We start from the raw sequence: 22,065 nt of genomic DNA, 5'->3' as shown, positions 1-22,065 counted from the left end.
GACCAATATCTGATGATTGAGATGATGGCGTAATGCTTTTAAAAAAGTAACCGCTATCTTTTGAGTTATTTTTGAAGCTCTGCAAAGGTTATGCATATTTTATTAGAAATAATGATAGGAATGTAGAAAATGTAGTCTAAGCAGGATTTAGAATTCTTAGAATTGCAGTTCTTTCTTATCCCTTCCAATTGTCGTCATGCTAGCAGTTGTACAATAATACATGAAAGAAAAAAAATCAAATCTTCACATTGATTATAAAATAGGTGATTTATTGCTACTATCTTTCGGTAAGGTTGAATCCGTTAAATCTGGTCTTGAATACAGAGAGGAATCATCTAGATAATTTTAAAATACGACAGTTTTTTTTATCTAGATGAGATAAAATACACGGAAAAATCATATTATATAGATAATAATATATCGAACACTGTTCTAAACTCCATGCAGCGATATTGCAGATCGAATCCCGAACGAAAAATGTATGTATGTATATTGTATATAGCTGATACAGCAGCGCATCGAATGAGACGATTTGAAACCATCTAACACACAACAAAGGTGATAAACATTTCATCTATACCTATATAATAATATAATATAATGTGTTCGCGTCGGAGGGTGCAAAAGTATTATATTATTATACCATTTATATGTATACGACCTACTGTACGTGCGCGCCCGATTTTGAACTGAATTAACGAGACGTCGGCGTTAAGTAGCGCAGTAGGTGCTCACGTGAATTATAATACTAATGTATAGCTATTATTATTATTATTATTATTATAACGTTCTTAAAAAGGGCAGCTGATGTCGCGTGTGCTACCGACGCCGCCGCGACAGACGCCGTACCCCCGTCTTCGGGCGGCGGCGGCGGCACGGCTATGTCGAAGAAGACGTCACAGTCCAGGTGAACCGGCGGCTTTTCCTCGTTCCAGTAAAATCAGTAATCACAGCGGTCGATCCGCGCACAATAAAATACAATGCGATGTACAAATAATATAAAACGTTCGTTCTCGAAACGAACATAATGCAGGTACCTATGACTATATTATATATGTAACACACGCACGGCGGAACGGGGACGTGTCGCAGAAAATCAAACAATAATAATATAATAATATAGTACATACAACCGTGATATTGTCCTTTATACACCGCGCGGCGAATGTTTTTTCGGTGACCGCGGTAACCGCTGCACACAATACGCATATGGTATATATATATTATACGGTTCGGATTTCTCCGCCCTACGAAAAATACACCGTGATGGCCTAAAAAGGAGAACAGAAATTATCATAATTTACATATTAGGTATACAGGACGATTCGCCGAATAAGTTCACGTTCCTTGTTTTCCTCAAATAACGAATTTATTCCGATTTATTCTGATTTTATAGGAATTTTCAAGTATCTATATTCACTGACAATATTTTCAAATTCTTAGATGTTTTTACAACATTCAAAGAGTGACGATAGAAACATAAGGAAATGAAAGTATCCTTGGTTTTTCACTTCTTCTTATAAACAGTAACTTTTCATGTATATGAGTCAAAGTTCCGAAGAGTAGTTTTTGAGTTATTGAACTTTTTCTAGGTAAAGACAATATTAAGTTCATGATATAATATAACAATGGGTCAGGAAGATCTTATGTGGTCTATACAGTGGCGTATTTACGGGGGTGAAGTAAGGGGTTTTCACCCCCCCCCCCTAAAACCAAAATATTTTATATAATGGTTAGAACAAAATAAAAACGAAGTACTAATATCTCATAATTTGTATCATAAGTATAATATAAACCCCCCAGAAAAAAATCTTATCTACGCCACTGGATCTATAAGGACTATAATGATTTAAAATCGTAATAGTTAATATTATTAATCTGTTCTGGTATTTTATAATTAATACGAATTGTTCTAGTGTCATAAATACTAGGTCTTATTTTATACTTTTGTAAAATCATTATTTACGACTATTATATAATAACTCAAAAACTCTTCGTTCGAATTTTAATTTTGGTACATCAACATTTTCAAAAAAAAAACAACTGCTTAACAATTTACAGTGAAAAGTTCTCATTCGAAAAAAAGATATTTCTATCGTCACAGGACACTGCTAAATTGGTATAAAAATTCAAATAAATATAAATGCATCAGAAAAACGAGGGTGAGTATGCTTGGAGAATCACACTGTATATATATATGATCCAGAATAATGTATAATATGTGTGTGATGAGAGTATTATATTATTATTGTGTAAGAGGCGTGTAAAATACCTATCGACTATCGTCGTCGCATATATTATATTTTACAAATAATATACTTATGCGTCATATATAATGACATATATATATATATATTGTACGGGCAGCGTATAGTACGTCACATTATTCCTTTTTTTCCTTTCTTCCACCGAAAAACGATGCCGTCTTTTGTGCCTTGTGATCGTGGTAATATCAATCGTATTGTGTGCGATCCCGGGGGGGCCGGTAGCGAGCTGCGGTGTATTCCGTTCGTATATATTCGGTAAGTCCTACTACCGAACGCTATACAAATATGTATACATTATACGTGTTGCGAGTATATAAAAAGGTATATACGATATGCCCGCGGGACGGACTATTAAACACGCGTATTTAGGGCTGAAATCAAGTCATCGTCGTCGCATTATCCGCTCTAAACGTCGCCCCATCAACAAGTGGCACTCGTCGACATCAATAACAAACGCCTCCTTCGCCTTTTATAATAATATCCTCGTGGCGTCCCGCACCGACAACGACGACGCTCCGTCGAGAACATAATAATATAATATATAAGATCATTATTATCGTATGATAATAATATACGTTTTATGCATTGTATACGTCGTCGAAATCGCTATATTTTCGGATTCGGTAAACTCTCGAAACGAGCGTATTCGGTATGTATTAAAATTATACACTTTTTATATACATTAGTAATATATATTATTGTGTTATTATAGTCGCACGCTGCAGACGACATCATATATTATTTTTCTATGCCCAAAGTTCACCATTTTCACTTAAAATTATGTTGTTTTTTTTTTTTTTTATTATTTAAGAATTACGAAAAGTATACTATACGAATACGACTTTTATTCTAGGAATAGCAGAAACTAGTGTTCTTGTTTTTTTTTTCGTTTAACATTGCATTTTGCCAACATTTTTATTTTAAGCATTTATAAACAAAATTATGACGATGTATTTTTTTTTATATTTTTTAACTTCAATGACTTTTAAACGATTATAATATTATATTGAAATATGTTTAGTACGTGTTTTTAACAAAAAACAATAATGGTATCAAACATAAATTAATAATTAAAAAAAATTGCCTGTAAATAGTTCTGAAAGAGTCAAAATATGTTGATGATTATGCGGTTATCTTATATCACCTATTGTATCTGGTGACAATTTTGAGTCTATGATTTTATTCTTTTCCGGAATAAAACAAATAATAATTTATTTAAATATTCTTATATTATTTCCAAAATATCAGGATAATCTACTCTGTTTTTTTTTTTCACGAACGAAAATATTTAAAATTTAAAAAAAAATTATACAATACTGTTTTATGTTTTATGATGATGAATAATATCAAATTATCTAAAAATAAAAGTCCACGAAATACCAGCAACTATATTTTTAAATGTATTAACAAAAACAGTTCACTTTGTTTATTATGTACGATCAATATATGTTATTACAATGAAAAAGTATTATGACGTGTACCTAATGCCCATCGATCAATTTTACCGGAAGTTCATAAATCTATATTATAAGATTATAGAAGGTTTTCTTCGAAAATGAATTTATATAAGCTCGAAAGCACATGAAGTCTTGTTTTTTAAATTCGTAATACGAATAAGTTTTAAATCGAGCTGTGTCTGAAAACATTATACATATACACCATACTATTATAGTTAGACTGATATTAGAGTTCTGTTCCGTTCTTAGAAATCCCTCACAAATTAGCCTAGTTGAATTCTTTGAACGTATTCAAAGATGGTATTTACGTTTTATCGTGTATACGTAAAAAATACACGTTAACTTCAACTCGTCAGCAACTACTTCTTTATCGTCAATCTAACCCAGCCTTAACATAATAGTCTTTTAGTCATTAGCCACTTAATTTTAAACGCAAAACTATGAATATTTTGTTTAATGCACAAGTTAATAAAAGGCGACAAGGCGTTATATCCTGCATGTCCGGATTTATTACTTTCATTTAATTTTAATGTCCTTCAATATAATTCGCGATACTTTCCAACGATCTTAATTCTATATTATCGTACCTCCTATGGCTTTAATAATCCTTTACATAGTAGGTATTACAAGATGATGTAATGAATTAAAAAAACCTCGATTTGTTTCATAAATGAGATATACATTTAAACATTTAGTAAGCCAAGTTTTCTTAATATTTTGTTAACACTTGTTTAATTTTATAGATTATTATATTATCCAATTGCTACTATATTAATACTATTTATTTAATATTACATAATAAATGCGGTATTATGCTCTACTATATTTACCGCATATAGTTTAGTTATATTTAATATTATATCAATAATGTTGATAGAACGCGTTTCGCTATGCTATTGCAACTTAGTATACTATATACGTCTATACCTACCTAATAGATTTTACAAAATAATTCATTATTGATATATATAAGAATAAATACATGTGTAGATATGTATTAAAATACAATAATATAATATATCAAATATTTATGCTGCACATTTAATGTGTTCTCTGTGAAACTAATAAAAATATGAATTATCAGTTGAAAAGTATTTTTTTTTTGCACAATCGTAGAAATACAATGACAAACATTTATGGAAGATAAATGATCATTGGAGTTATATATTATAATTGTTTAAATTTATTATATTTTACACGATTGTTCCAAATAAATAGAATAAAAATGATAGGGGAACCGCCATTAATGTCCGGAAACCATAACTTTTCCGCCATTTGTATTGTTACGGGTCAGTAAGTACAATCAAGTTTTGTTTGTTCAGCGGTTTTCAAAGATGATTTTTCTTTAGTCTACATAAAAAAAACCACTATGTAGAAAAATCACCGCACCGTGAACGAAACCGTATAAAATAAATCTTCCCAATTCGTACAGCTTTTATCACTGGATGAAATTTTATTAATCGTGACCAAAGTGGTTTCTGTGCGTTTTATATAAAAACACGGGTAATTTATCTGTTATTTTTTCCATCCCCAACTATAATAATAAATGGTAATGGTTGTAAAATGTATCCACACATAGTATTGCAGATGTGATTGCGAAATTGCGAAAAGAAACGGTTTTCAAAATAAATATAATATATATTTATTATATTTTCGTAAATAATAATAATATTACATGAAATATAATAATATCTAATATCTAATTTTTTTCTTAAGATGTCGCTTAAATGTTTTTCTCGTACAATTTATAAATACGTGAGTTTATATTATATATAACTGAATAACAATTAATAAGTGTTTTGTTTTTTAATTTGTAGTAAATAAATTAAAGATGACTCAAATAAGTTTAAAATAAGTAATTTATACTGATATTTTTTTGTTTCAAATATTTTATAAGGCTCTCAGGACATAAAACGTATGTATAAAAGTTAAAACAATTAACAAGTTATAAGCAATGAGTTTTTACCAGTTCAGAAAAAGGCTTGACCGAAAATAAGCAAAACATAAATTGTATTAAAATAAACCTACTTCTTTTACTTCTACAACTAATTAAGTTTTCATACTACAAAAATATACAGGAACTCTTAAATTGTTTTTTTTATTCATCTGAAAATAAACACGTTTTTAGAATTGGTGCTTACAAAATAATTAACATACGAATTTTAATATTACTTAATTTAAATAAATTACATCGCTTATAGATACAATCTGATTATCTAATATCTGAACATATTAAAGAAAATTATTAAAATATATAACTTTTAAGTACCTATGCTATTTTTTTATCGATTGGTATGAGATATTTCATCGTTTTGGTTAATTAATTATTTTGTTTATTACTGGTCCAGAAAAATGTATTTTCTAAATAATAATGATCTCACACCGGATATTAATGACATTGCATATATTTTTTTGACGAAAATGCATTTTCGTCAATAGGTTCTTTATTTTTAATAATATTATAATTAACAAAATCGAAATTGTTTTAAAATAATACGGCAAAACGATTAATTAATTAGAGATTTTTCTCCTATTACTACTTTTGAAGTTACAATGTATAGATAGTAGAAAATCGGAAAATAACAATATTATACGATCATTGTGAAATGGATAATAATATTATTATAGTATTATTATTGCGCTTATCAAGTATATGATCGATATTCATTTTTTATTTTGTGTTATATAGCTTAATTTTTTTTCGGTAATACTTTATTTATAGCTGTGATAAGTTATGATCGAGCAGATCATTTAAAGGGTATTTTGGTGAAAATATTCAATAGATAAAAAATTACTGATAATAACAAAGGATAAAACAAAAAATTAAATTAAAAAACTGTGTTTAAAAAATAACAATAAAAATTAAATTAATCGAAGAAGATTGTACAATGTTTATAATATGATATAATAAATATCAACATTTTTTAAATGACTTATTTTCAGTTTGTTTTTTTTAAACTCGGGTTAAAAATCCAAATCCGTTGAATATCTGTCTCAAGATACTTTAACTTAAGTATTCTAGTAAAGGAAATTTTCCTCTAGAACCACCAGGGAGACTACTAACTATTGATTCATTTATAATTGTTTTTTATTGATGATCTATTTATACATTAATAGTGATTTTTATTCATATAATTTATCGCTAATGAATAATGATAATATGTCATTATAAACTCGGTTTACCTAATAATAAGTTATTAATATAAGTAATTATGTTAACACTTTAAATTTCAATTCTGTTTTACAAATTACAATTGACCTTTCGTAATTTTCCCTATAATTTACTATTGAGGAACATTAAAAATGGTTATATTTTCAAGATGAGGTTAGGTTAGGTACCATCTATTTATATACAATTAATTTATTCTTCTACTACTTATATGCATTTTTTTAATGAATACTACAAGGTTACATTTTCCCGAGACAACGATGTACTTATAGTATATTATTTCATGACTCACTAATGAATTAAAAAAAGATTTAAAAAACACCAATGTTACCACAGTTATATAATTACGTACAAATAAACAATTATTTACTTTTACGACATATTTTTTTTCAATATAATATACACTTATTATGTATATTTAATATAATTACAACAACCGCAATAATGTTTATGTGTCATTTTATCAAAGAACTTGTTTCGATTTTCAGGTAGACGATGTAAAAATCTTTCTTTGTTGCGATTATTATTATATCGACTGAAAGAATATTCCGCTACCGAGTGGTATTAACTCTACTTATAATAAAGGGTGCCTCCGTTATTTTTAAACAGGTTTGGCATATAAAGTCAAGTTGTCCGATATAGTTTTAAAAGTATAAAATAATGATATTCACTTTACATATTTCACTGCACATTGGAATGCAATAAATTATTTGCTATAAAATATGTGTATAATATGAAGAGTGTTTATAGTAATATCATTATGGATTTTATTATTGTTATTATTTTTTTTTTTTATAAACATCGACTAAATGTTTTATTATTTATCGATGTTGTCGATACTATCACGTTTTAATAATGTTAAATAGTATTTATCTGACTGCAACTGATTAGATTTTTTATTTGTTTAAAACTTATTCATATTGTATATTAGGCAAGCATCATGATAATATTTTAATCCAGGTCTTAGGCCAGCGGTTCTCAACCTGTGGTACGTGGAAAGCTCATAGGTGGTATGCGAAGAAAATCTCTCTTTATAAAAAACATAAACGTATACATTATAAATAACCAAAAAGCAAAAAAAAGTGGTCAGATGGTACGTAAATATTTTCAAACTGTGTAGAACGTATAGGTGGTACGCGAATACGTAAAGGTTGAGAACAGCTGTAATAGGCGGTAAACTAAACGATCACAAACTAATATACTAGTAATATACTATATTTTTCCTCGGTAAAGTACTGTCATTTAAATTTTTTTTAAACTTTATTTGTTTAGAAGCAAAAGAAAAAACAAATACGAATAAAGATAATATATATCACGGTTTGATTTGGACGATTTGGATATTAAAAATTATGGATCGATTAACTATTATACTTCTCCGAGTTGGGTATTTTAGATTTATTTTTAGATTTGTTAGTATTTTAGAATCTGAAAACAACCGTAAAGTTGACCAACTCATCGTCTCAAATCTGATCGTCGTCATCCATTTTTAATGTTTGACGACAGCGATGCGTGCCCGCTATAGTACGTCTGGTTCGAGCATGTGTCGCGTACAAGCCGTTTTGCCGACGAGGAAACCGTTCGGTTGTACATCGGTCGGAGGAGAACAATGTCGTCCGACACCTGTTGCGCGACAATCTGTTTAACACGGCCGTCGTCGAACGACACCTGGCCGATCAGCATAATAATAATATAATGCAGCACGCCTCCTGTAACGTAGTCGTAGTCATTTGGTCTCAATGGCGTGGTCAGGAGACTGTAAGTAGTATTATAAGTAAGCCGGCACGCCGTAATATTATTAATAACTGTTTCGTAAAGCGCCTACTTGTACGGTTCGGGTAGTTGTTTTAACCGTAAATCACTCACGCAAAAAACCAATAGAAACTAAGCGCAATACACTGTATAATGCCTTATAGCATAATATACGTTTTAGTTTAAACATCGCCGTTGTAAGTGCATACATAAATCTAGACGAGATTTTGACTATATTATATAGTTAAATAGTATACCGTAAGTGGCATAAGTTTATGCCATATAGTATATATCTACCCGTATATTAAGATTTAAGAGTAATAGCTATAATGCTTGAAATATAATATAGTTTATGTTATGTTTCTTAATATATAGTAATCCATCACAGAATAGACAATAATCGATGACGTCGTTGACCTGATTAAAACAGTAAATCAACTCTTTTAATCCTAATTCACTAATTAATATTATATTTAATATTTGTTTTCTTTATCAACTTTAAACTTTGCGGTTTGAATATATTATTATTGTTACCTAACTTAAATATCGTATGTATAGTTGTATTCTCTTAACTTAATTTTTGACTTTTTGAAATTTTAAAAAAATGTTTTTTACGAAACGGTTGTTTGTCATGTGATTGTGAGTAGGTATAGTGAGTATATATATATACTTATATTGTACAGAATTAAATATTATAATATCATTATAAAACTTAATATTACTCTATTCGATGAAAATAAATCTTCTATTATTATTGTAACTGATTTGATAAAAAAATTATAATTTATACGTTCCATTAAAGTACCTACTTACATTATAGTATATGACATAGTAACATAGTACCTACATTATAGTACATAACACGCTTATCCTCAATCGCCTATATTGATTTAATGTATATTATTATATTTTAAAATTTAATGAAAAGTAATATAGTCAAAACCGTGCGTATTTTTTCTCGTGATTTGTATAAGATATTGCAATGTAATCTTTGTGACACTTGTTTTAATCGTTTTGACACACGCCCAACTAGTTTGAATTTTTATAACACAACAAAATTAACTGCACTAGGCCTCTATGTTTGGTTATCACAAAGCGAGTAATATGTAAGTATTCGATATAAGTACAGTATACATTTCCTGCGAGTCAAAATATTGGTATAGAAATGTAGTGTTATTTATTTCGCAACGAGTGTATACTGTATATAGTATATAGTGTACTGTATAGTGTATATACTATATAATATACTTGGAAAATGAGTTTTCTATTTTCGCCTATTTTCAGTTCGGAGAAACAACGACAAAATATGTATGATCCAATATAATATTACTAAAATTGAATTATTAGAAATTTAAGCTGCGTCTCACCCATATACACCAAATATCGAAGAATTTAGCGTTATATCCGTTTTTGAACTCATCAATACTTCCGGTGGCATAAACATCCATGTACCGCAACGAGTTAGCAACAATGTTCGTTTATTGCTGAACGATTTTCTGTAAAAATTTTACAATCCAAAATCGGCCGCTTTTACTTCATTTTGATGGTTTAGTAATATGTTTTGTGGTTTAAAGTCTCTGTGTGCTATATCCAGACAATGAAAATATTCGATTGCTGGGACGATTTGAGAAAATAGAAAAATGCATCATGTTCCACGTAAGAACCGTACTTTCAACAATTTTACACATGTCGCAATTTCTAAACGTGACATACGAACATGTAAAATTTACAATTATTTTCCAAACTTTTGAATCATTATTTGAAACATTATTATGAACCTATTGATATGTATCTTACATTATTTAAAAATTATAAAAATAATTATGTGAAAAAGCGTTATTTTATTATTGTTCGATTTTTTTGGGCAACACAAATTATTTTTAAGGGTAAGAACTTATTAATACAGTTATATTACATTTATAATGATGCATTAATGTTAATACTTAATAACATTATAAAAATTGTTTAGGTGAACCCTTTCACTTCGTAGCCCGTTAAAAATTCTACCTCTTGGCTCTTATATGTCTCAAACTGTGTGTTTAATTCGTTGGATTTCCGTCTGTCTGTTAGTTTGTCATTTATGCATTCCGAAACGACTAGACTAATTGCGATGAAATTTGGTACCGAGATAGGTATATTATACCTATGGGCAGAAGATAGGCTAAGTTAAAAAATAATAGGCCCAACCCCGGGAGGTGCTTAAGGCTTAAACAGACATTTTAAAATTTACGATGGAAATTTTTATTTATAGATGGTTAGACATAATTGTTTCCATGGCAACAAACAAAGGGCAGACATACAGATTATTATTATTGAAACTAATAGCAACCATTTATAAACAAAAATGTTCATCGTAAATCTTAAAATGTCTGTATAAACATTAAATTTGTAAGATTATTTGTAAAAATGCCTGTAAAAACATTGGCAAAATCATTTTTAAGCAAATTTATAAAAATATTTGTAAAAACATTTTTTATTGGAAACAATAATAATGATGACAATAATAATAATCGAGGGACGAATGACGGTCGGACGAAGAGCAAACAGGACGGCCCGTTCTGTGACCATTAAAAGTTGTCTTCTGTTTTAAGCACGTTCGGGAAATTTGGCCAATAATTCTACGTGGACCCTTCAACAAACTCAATGCTTTTTAAAATAATAAATTGAAGGCTATTTTTTTAACTATTCATACATTGTAAATTGATTTAATATACTTATAATATAAACATGAATTTTACTGTAAAGCCAACGGTTTCGTTATTTACCTATGTTAAACTGCAGTATTTAACTTGTCCTGCAAATCTGCCTTTTCCGATGGTGTTTTTGAAATACAGCTTTACCTGGTAATATTGTATCTATACGATACTGCGGATATTCTGTTTTGTTTTATAGTGGCCGTTTCTTTTACGGTGTATTTTTTTAAGCGACAATTCATAAAATTTTAACGTGACATGATTTCAAATAAAACAAATCAAACAACTAAACCAAATGTGCCGTGAAAATCACGTAGGTATTAACAGTATACTATTTAATGGTAACGCCAGAAATCCAGTAACCACGACGGAAATTGCTAGTCACCGCTCTCTTACTCATCTACACTTTCTTAGTGTCATCTTTAGTCTCAAGTAATTATTTTTAATGATTGACTATTAGAAGTAGGGTTATGAAAAATGCAGGTAATCGATGTCAAGCTATTTTAAATAATTTAGAATGTTATATCTATTATTATAATAGGTCTAATAAAAAAAAGCTCTAAATAACGGTTATGCGATTAACTGACCACAGGTACCTACTACATGTGTACGAATAAATCAGAAATTACGCATAGAACATTGTCTAAAGAATTTTTTTTTAGTTTGATTTATCGATATAAAATCAATACAACAAAAATAAAAAATATATTTTCCTTTATATTCACGAAACGAAATTCATTTAAAATAACTAATGCAATTTTACATCACATATTTAATAACTGATTTATTTATACTTTCGTATAGATCTTTAATAATGATTATACGTTTTTAATGGAATAATAATTTTTAATGTAATTGTGTATACCTAATAATTATTAATAGTAAATAATAGTAATTTTCTGAAAAAGAAAAAAATGAGAATTTTACTACAAGTTTGAAGTTATAATATATATTATATACTATGTCATATAATATTATTATATTTAAGTATTATTCACAAATTGGCATTTCATAATTTCTCATAAAGAATAGTAACTATTTAGATAAGTTTTTATTAAAAATATTTATTAATTTTTCAAGCTATTTAAGTAAAAAATTATAGTTTATAAAGTATCGGTGTATAATGTAGAATATAAACGGTCACTACTCTGTAATATTAAATTACATTTTAAAATCTCATCTATAGCCAACATATTTATCTATAATTTATAAAGTCCATATAAAAAATTGTTAAAAATTAGAATGTCAAAACTCAAAACTTCTTTGAATTATAATTATTTTCAAACAGTTTTCTCATTGATATTAGAAGCGGATCCATTTTCTTCTAATACCTAGTAATTAGATACAGTTTTTCTCCACTATCAATTTTCCACCACTAAAAAGGCTTGGTTAGGTTTTTAATTTTATGCATAATTAGTTAGAAATTATTCCTTCACATATTTCTTTTGAACTAAAATTATGTTCGTTTTCCTGCAAGAATTAGCCGACTATACAGGTTTAAAGGAATATTATGTACCGAAGTATAAAGAGGTATTAAGGCTAAGATTACAATATATATATTATACGAGTATTATCGATCCCGAATCCGCGTTTAAAAAAAAAAATTTGTAGATAATTACAAAAATTAAAATAATTATTCATCTGTCTATACCTAATGTCTATATGTATTATTTCATTTTTTTGAATGAGTATTTATTTCTTGCTAAAATATTTTATAAAGTGTATAATAACAACATATTAATTGTTAATAATTCATAATTAAATCATTTTTTACAATTACTTCAATAATATGATTTCAAAATATATTTACAAAAATATTCTTTATTTATTATTGGAGAAAATAGCTACAGACTATATATTGTAAAACACTTAGTACCTAAGGCAACAGAAAAAAATAAAAGTTCAATATAATATGTTTGTAGTATTTTTATTATTTAAATATGGCAATAAAATGTATATATGACTAACATAATATTATATATATTAATACTTAAAAATATTGATTTTTGAAAATTATAAATTGTGTAACATGAATTTAAATGCTAAATAGATATCCAAAAAATTGTTTCATGGCAATTGTTGAATATTAGTTATTATTTTATTTTCATTATGTATACAGAGATGACAGTCTTTCACTTTTTTTAAAAATTTGATTTTTATTTTATTCATAGCTTTAAAATTGTTTATAATATATGAATAGTGTCATGAGATATACTTTCAAATGTCACCAAGTCTATATTGATCGCAACCCGTGAGATTGTAATATCTCGACCCACGACTGATATAAAGTTTTAAACAATCAAGTTAACCCATTAAAATATATTTCCCAGTTGATTTCCATTGTAAACTACCCTTAAGGTATACAAACAAAACAATACCTACAATAAATGTCTGCTAATCGTTTTTTAAGTCGTAAAATAGACGTATATTAAAGGCTTAAAATTGAGATGTCAATTTTGAGTTTTCCGATGAGATACTTATTACATGATAATACTCAAGCAACTTTCTGCAGTAAGACTTGTAGGTAATACATGTATTACATACTTACATGCATGTAAGTATAATATTTTAAATGTGAAATTTGACAAATCAAAATTATAGGGACATAATATACATCGAAACTGTGAAAAATGTTATTAATTTATTATTAACGAAAGTTCTCTTTTTTTTTTTTTGCATTTTATCGAGTTAAAATCAGATCTTCAACAAATTGAAACTGTTAATAATTGACATATAGGCACAAAAACGTATACGCGTCACAGAATATACATATAATATAATATATAAATATTACCTATTCTTATACCTATCTATTAATTTAGCTACGGAAATTTTAAAAAAGAGGAAGAACTATTTCACACGATTTTTTTTCGTTAAATACTGGTAATTGTATAGTAATGTTATATATATACCTACATATGCACGCATATATATTTATATATATATATATATATATATGTGTGTGTGTGTGTGAATGTGTAGGTATATTGCGTTGTCGTTCCATCCCACATTCTCACGATTAATTTGGTCGAAAAAATAATAATTTGAACATTAAAATACATAGGATCTATATATATACTACCTATACCTATGAACTACGAGTCTTCGGCTCATACGACCGAAGACTAGTACTTCTACTAGCGGTGGCAGCAGCAACACTAAACGCGCACCACCTCCTAGAGACCGCGCCCATCGGGGGAACCGCCTACCCGATCGGCTAATGTGATCGCGAACGGCAGTGGTTACCACGGTAACCGAGCCACGGCGGTGACGATATCGGTGGTGGGGTACGTGTGTGTCGAGTCGTCTGGCTGGCTGGCCCGGGAGTTGTAGTCGTCGCGTTAGTCGGCCGCAAAGCCTATACGTTGTACACACGCACAGCAGATCGCGCGATCGTCGGGAGAAAAGATATTATTAAAAGTGATAATAATAAACTTTTCTTATAATACAAACGCATTATTGTAGCATACGGTTGTTTGTCGCGAATCGACTCGCGTCTATTGTGTCCTCGTCGTTCCGTCCGTTCGGTTCCGTATAAATGACTCGATAATATTTTGTATTATTATTATATTTCGCTCGGTATACTCACTACGGGTTTCGACTTCCGATATTAAATTCTTCCGTCGTTCGTTGTACATAAATATTTTTTTTTGCGACCACATCCGCGTACCTCGCATATAATCAGCTGCTCGTATAACACATATCTAAACGTGTCCTGCAGTCGTGTCATGCCGTCGTGTCGTTGAGTCGAGTGAATGCACAGCAGTGATGTTGATCGGCAGCGGTACTGCAGGCAACTTCGGGAGTTTCAACGTGGACCATCCGGGTGGGCCCAGCATCATAAGCGGGCTACAAGGATCGCCTCACCACGCGAGCACCGCCAGTCAACCCCAACAACATTCGCCGGGTTCGTCGTCGGGCGGCGGTGGTGGCAGCGGCGGTGCCGGAGGAGGTAGCGCCATGACGCCACTATTGCCGTCGTTCGGGTTCACCCAGGAACAAGTGGCTTGCGTGTGCGAGGTGCTTCAGCAGTCCGGCAACATCGAGCGGCTTGGCAGGTTCCTGTGGTCGCTGCCCAGTTGTGACAAACTTCACAAGCATGAGAGCGTGCTCAAGGCAAAGGCCATCGTGGCGTTTCACCGGGGTAACTTCAAAGAGCTGTACCGTCTGCTGGAGAGCAACCAGTTCTCCGCTCACAACCACCCCAAGCTGCAGGCGCTGTGGCTCAAGGCGCACTACGTGGAGGCCGAGAAGCTCAGGGGTCGCCCGCTGGGTGCCGTCGGCAAGTATCGGGTCCGTCGCAAGTTCCCGTTGCCTCGGACCATATGGGATGGCGAAGAAACCAGCTACTGTTTTAAAGAAAAGTCCCGGATGGTGTTACGCGAATGGTACGCCAGCAACCCGTATCCGAGTCCCAGGGAGAAAAGGGAATTGGCCGAGGCCACTGGACTGACTACAACCCAGGTGTCCAACTGGTTCAAAAACCGCAGGCAAAGAGACAGAGCGGCAGAACAGAAAGATGGGTGAGTGACGGTTTTCGTTTTATTGATTACATATATTAATATTATGTATATTATATATACCCTTCTTACGTAGCTCTATAAAATATAATATCCAATGTTATTATTAAACCTATTCCGTTAAAACGCCCCAAATGTTTGACTCACTGCAACTGTATACCAGCTTTTCTTGTGGTAATGTTTAAATTACCACTTAACAATATTGTGTGACGAGCGCACCCGGAAGACGAGTATTACTGGAAAATTAACTCGGCCCGGTAATGCTCCCTGAACGCAACCGCGAAACACTTCCTAAAGAGTTTGATACATATAAACTTGTAACAAAATATTTTCATCATCTCCGCATAACTTACTATATATATATATATATATATATATATATACACGTATATAGGTAGTGGCTACTTAAGAAATCAGTTTTAAATAAATTTACAAATATTGGAGATTTGAAATAGCATACCTAGCCGAAATCTGTGTAAAAGCAATTATACCTACTATTATTATATATTTTTCACTGATTCCATATATTCGATTATAGATTAGACACGTGTTTTATAAATAGTTTTGTTTAAAATAGCAATTTTTTTATTAAAAACATAATCACTAGTATAGCGTGTAAGCTATATATTTATGTATTACTAATTAGATGTTATCAAGCTTCTGCAATGAGATAAAAGTGCTCTATTTTAAACCAAAACTCCTATAGCGAATATATTGAATAATATGAATAAAAATAAAATAATTTTTGAGGATTATTTTATTAGTGTTATTGGTAGGATCTGCTATGTTTATTATGGATAGATTCTCAGAAACTAAAATGTTGTAGTTGTACTTTAAGCACATGATTCAGTTAAATGTGAGTTCAATGTTTATACGTTTATTAGGACAGAAAAAAATGTATTGAAAATACAATTAAAAAATGATAAAAATAGATACTATTTATAAAAAAAAATGATAAGAAGAAAAAACAATTTAGGCATTTATAAAAATAAAATACACTAATTTTGATTTGTATAAGTTTCTGTTTATTTTACAGTAAAAATATTAATGTGAATAAAACGAATATTACTATTCAATATTTATCGATTGAGAAATTAATTTATATTTTAATTGGACTTGCGATTTGAAATGGGATAATAAAAATAATAATTCTTGTATTTTAACCAAAAGGTTATAATATACCTATAACTATGCATAATCTATAAAGCCTCAACACTTTTACCAAAACATTTAAAAAAAATTAAAATAAATATTATATTTAAATTTTGAATATCTTTAAAAGTTTTTAGATTGAAAATATCTATTTAAGTTAGAGAAACGCAGGCAAATAAAATCCTATAAAATCATTTATCTTATATTGTGATTTCTATTTACAAGTAATGTTAAATTTTCAAAACTTTGAATACCATTTAAATTAAAATACAAAATCATAATAACTTTAATTTTGTTATTTGTAAGAATAATGCATCGTTTTAAGATAAATATAGTTTAACAAATATTGAAATATCGTAATATAAAAATAATAAATATACCTACAACGATTGCGAAACATTAAGGTCAAGTAATAAAATATATAAATAAATACTATTTTGAAATAAGCGACAAATTAAATTAATCTCATATCAGTTAGAACTTAAAGTTAATAGTTTATCTGTATAAAGTGATTATAAATTAATAATTAAAAAATTTGAATAGATTTAAACTTTTTTTTTTAATTTTACTTATTTATATATCTATACTGAAATATTTTTTTAATAATTTAATGAATTTAAAATAAGATAAACATGATGCATTTTATTATACTATAGATTATACTAAAAATGTATTGTTTTCTTATTGATAAGGTCATATTGACCTCATCATTTGCTCTCTTAGAGAACTCATTTCTGTAAAATCTCATATACTGGTGACCGGAAGCATATTGTAGCTGGCCCTGAGAAAAAATATGATTAGCGAATGACCCTAATCAAAATGTATTTTTTTTTTTTATAACCCGTCACAATAGAGCTCTCTGTGAAGTATTATAAACAGGTACTATAGATTTATGTAGACTGCAGACGTTAATTCGCCGATAATGACAAAAAAATATAGCCGCGACAAAGCGATAACTTAATATTGTAAACAAGGCGTAATAAGCCAAACGGGCTACAACGACCTCCGGATGATAACGAATTTCATTAATACGGATGTTGATCGTTTAAGTACCTACATAAAAGTGAATGAAACGATTATACATTACACATGTTGGATTATCACTGTATATTCTGCATGTGTGGTTATGGCATAATATTATATTATTATAGAAATTACACACAATGCCGTCTTATAGCACCCCACTGGGCACAGAACTACCCTCTCGTTTTTGTCCTCTGGGGGCTAAATCACTGGAATTAGTTCGATAAATCATATTTATCATATGCTCTGAACTCAACGGGGTATATGCTCGTAATAAGTTATATTCGCGTTGTACATGTTCTCCAGATGATATCGGCAGTTTCGGACACACATAATATTTTACGAGACGTCATCATTATCTATTATATATATTACATTATTATATTATTCATTTGACTTCCACATATGGGGACTCCTTTTTAAGATAAATTCAAAATATAAAAGCAGTATTCAGTTTTACGAAAAATAATTTTAAAACTAAAATATTATCTCTTACTATCCCTTGTTAAATATAGCCGGTTAGGTTGATAATAAAAAAAATGATCTAAAATATCTTTTTATCTTTTATATGATTTTAAAATATTAGCAATATAACTATAATATAAATTATAATCTACAAATATTATATATTATTATTTATTAGTGATCTAATTAACAATTTACTATTGTTATGAGAAACATATTCTTGTGGACTACATAGGTATTAGTGTATTACTACTACTTTATATTATACCTAATATTTAAAAATGTTACACTTCAAATGTAAAAAAAAATAAAATAAAATATATATGAAGTATAATTAATGATTTTTACAAATACTTTTAGAACGTTATTTATAATACTTTATTTGTATATTTTGTATCATTGTGTAATGTTTATATTATTATATAATAATGGTAAATTATTTCACTAAATGAATAATTAATTACTATAAATGATTCAAATTTACAAAAGATAATTTAATTATTTAGAGTATTTAATTAGGTAAATTATGAAATATATTAAAATATCCATTTTATTATTAAATATTTTCAAGGAGTAATAAACATTTAAAACCATACATTTTAGGTAGAGCCAAAAAACGTTCAGAATTAATACGATAAAAAATACAACTTTGTAACTTTGCCAAGTAATAAATACTGACATAAAATAGTCTTATATTTTTACTTTGGTACTTAAAAAAATATGTCATCATTAAAATTAAACTCATTCTGTATTCTAAAATATATTTCAAAAGCTTTAATGGTAATAATTCACTTATTTTCATTGTAATAATTTAATTAATTTTATTTATGCTTGTGATGATTAAGTACAGTACCTATACTTGTCAACAGACGATTTATTTTTGATTGAGTTTTACAAATGACATCAAAAAAATTATTTATCATTTCATTAAAATTGTATTATTGTGCATATTTTATAAATTCTCGAACGATTGTGCATATATTTTATCTTCCGAGCGGTTACAATTTTATCGCATGTAAGTCTTAAAAAGAAATATTGATTATTTTCAAACTAAATTTTTGTGTCTTGACCTAAGACATACCAGTTTATTTCGTATATTTTTGTTTATGTTTATATAATGCTTGTCTGCTTGAAAATACGGAACGATATGAAAATGTTTATTATTGAATTTTGCAAACATACGTACCCAAGACAATACTATAGACAGTGAATTCCCATCGTAGTATTCTCACTATCGCACAGTCGAGAAATGTGTTTGTTTAGGATGCCCAGATGCCCAAAAACATAAAACAAATACAAACCAATAATGTAAAGAATTTCTATATAGTTTCAGTCGATACATGATGGTGTGTAGTCTGCGTTTATAAATATAATACATACAAATGTATATTTTATTATACATGTATACATACGAATAGAGTGACATAATTTAATAGTTTTTTTAGTTATTTGTTAGTTGGTATATTATAATATTATTGAACATACCTATCTACCTTAATTTGCATCATGGTGGCCAATGTTTATGATATTTATTGTTTTCAATGTATTATCTATATAATATTTGACTTTATTATAAAGTTTAAAAAAATAGATCTTCTGTTTCTCTATAAAACTTTTAATATGCTCAAATACAAATCAAAACAATTTACCTAAATTCTCTGTAATTTTTTTTTTTATTTTGTGTAATATTTTTTTATTATTACACATTTTGATACCCACCTAACGTTTCTGCAACAAATATATTATATATTACTACATATACTATATATATATTATAGTTATTGGAGTTGAATCAAATATTTTATTTCATCAACAATAAGAATTATATTATAAAAAAACACATTTAATAACGTGTGTGTCCACTAATAAGATACGATAGAATTATAAATATTTTTTAATGTCTTTTGTCTCATACGTAGTTTATTATTAAGTAGGTTTATGTTTAAAAAATAACGCATTTAATAGTACGCGTCACTACCCGTGTGTGTTGTAATATCCACCAACTAAACAATGTAGCAAATTTTCGTTTCAATCAAAATCAATTTTATGCTGTCACTTAGTTTATTTCAGTAAACTATATAGTCACTATCAATTTGAGTAGTTTTAATTTTAGTTATCAAAAATTTAGGGTGAGAAGAACGTTATCTATGTTTTCAACTTTCAAGATATTAATTATATTTTTTAATTGTTATTTATCAAATTTCCATCATGCCTTCTATTAATATGCGATATAGGTCTATAATTTTATTAAAATTCACATAAGTTATTTCTATAATATATAATATAATAATAATAATTATTATTATTATTATCGAGAGAATATCTATTTAATTGAATTCAATTTATCTGTTAGCACTGTTCGCCACTGCCGTCGCGTTTCGTCGCCGATAAATATCAGACTTTAAAGTTTAAAGTAAAAAAAAAACGTAATATAACGTCGTAATATTGATTTATTTTCTCGAAACGGATCTAATATCTCGGTAAATAACAATGTGAGATAAGCTGATAACAATATAAGCGAACATCGTCTTCACGAATGTAATCCGATATTTTATTTTGCCGTAATATACAATATATACCTACGTCAATGTAAATGGCGAGAATTGCGTCGAGAAATTATTCACAAATGAAGTACGATTTACCTTTACGCACATTCGTGTTCCTATATACTCAATAATATATAATATTAAACATTCGAATAAATGTAACCAATTTTATCCGTATGTATTTTTTTTTAAGCTGTCGAAAATGTAAATTTATAAAATAATATTTGAAAACCGTAACTGTATAGGTAACGCGTCGAGTGTTTTACACCTATATAGGTATGGTTTGAAAGTAACCATATAGATATAATAAATAATATGGTATGTGGTATATATTGTCACATGTAATACTTGTATAGTATATTCAACTGAATTTCGAGTGTATATTGATTTTTGTGTACGCAATGAAAAGAGAGAACTTTTTTTTTTTTTTGTATTTTGACAAAACATATTACTCTCGATATAATATTATTGACTTAGAAGACATTATACCATCTCGTGAGGGAGGGCCTTGTATTATTGCCGAAAGACATATGAACAGAATAGTTTCTAAAACATATTATATTATTATATGTTGAGTCACTTTGGCCGCCCCGATAACAATATAGTGCAACTTATATAGATACTATAAGATATAAGACTATACTATATAAGATACTAAGATACAGTAGAAGCCGCTTAATAGGAACACACGAATACCTAATTGATACAATGGCGTTATTGAAACAAAATGTCTCGGAACATACCGGCCGTATATTAGAACATTGAAAATAAATCGGATTATTAAAACATCACATCGGTTATTTGAAACAATTAGGCGAAAGTATTCCGTTTTTTTTTTTATATAAAATATACTTTAATCTTATCTTTGCTACCAGTAACGTTCATTTTTACTGTATATTTAATCGTTAGTACAGTACCTAACCCATACATATAATAATACTCTTTCTGTACGTATCGTTTGTAGTTCAGCTACGGCGAACGTACGTAAAGGTACGAAAATAATATGGTCATAGAGTTATTCGAA

At 28.9% G+C, this 22,065-nt stretch overlaps 1 protein-coding gene and 1 pseudogene across 1 annotated transcript in view; one reads left to right on the top strand and one right to left on the bottom strand.

Annotated features, from left to right (window-relative positions):
• Nucleotides 1-5,936: 5,936 nt before the first annotated feature.
• On the bottom strand, nt 5,937-10,361 carry LOC114130635 (testis-specific serine/threonine-protein kinase 1-like; annotated as a pseudogene).
• A 4,299-nt stretch (nt 10,362-14,660) lies between these two features.
• Nucleotides 14,661-22,065, top strand: part of LOC114130636 (homeobox protein six1-like) — a 47,830-nt gene continuing 40,425 nt past the window's right edge. Inside the window, exon 1 of the mRNA XM_050205870.1 lies at nt 14,661-15,858. Within this exon, the coding sequence (XP_050061827.1) occupies nt 15,104-15,858 (755 nt within the window). The 5' untranslated portion in view covers nt 14,661-15,103. The remainder of the gene's footprint in view (nt 15,859-22,065) is intronic.

The sequence above is a fragment of the Aphis gossypii genome, chromosome X (genome assembly GCF_020184175.1).
Source record: "Aphis gossypii isolate Hap1 chromosome X, ASM2018417v2, whole genome shotgun sequence".
Classification (NCBI taxonomy): domain Eukaryota; kingdom Metazoa; phylum Arthropoda; class Insecta; order Hemiptera; family Aphididae; genus Aphis; species Aphis gossypii.
The sequence above is the reverse complement of the archived record's forward strand: the minus strand, read 5'-3'. Positions and strand labels throughout refer to the sequence as shown.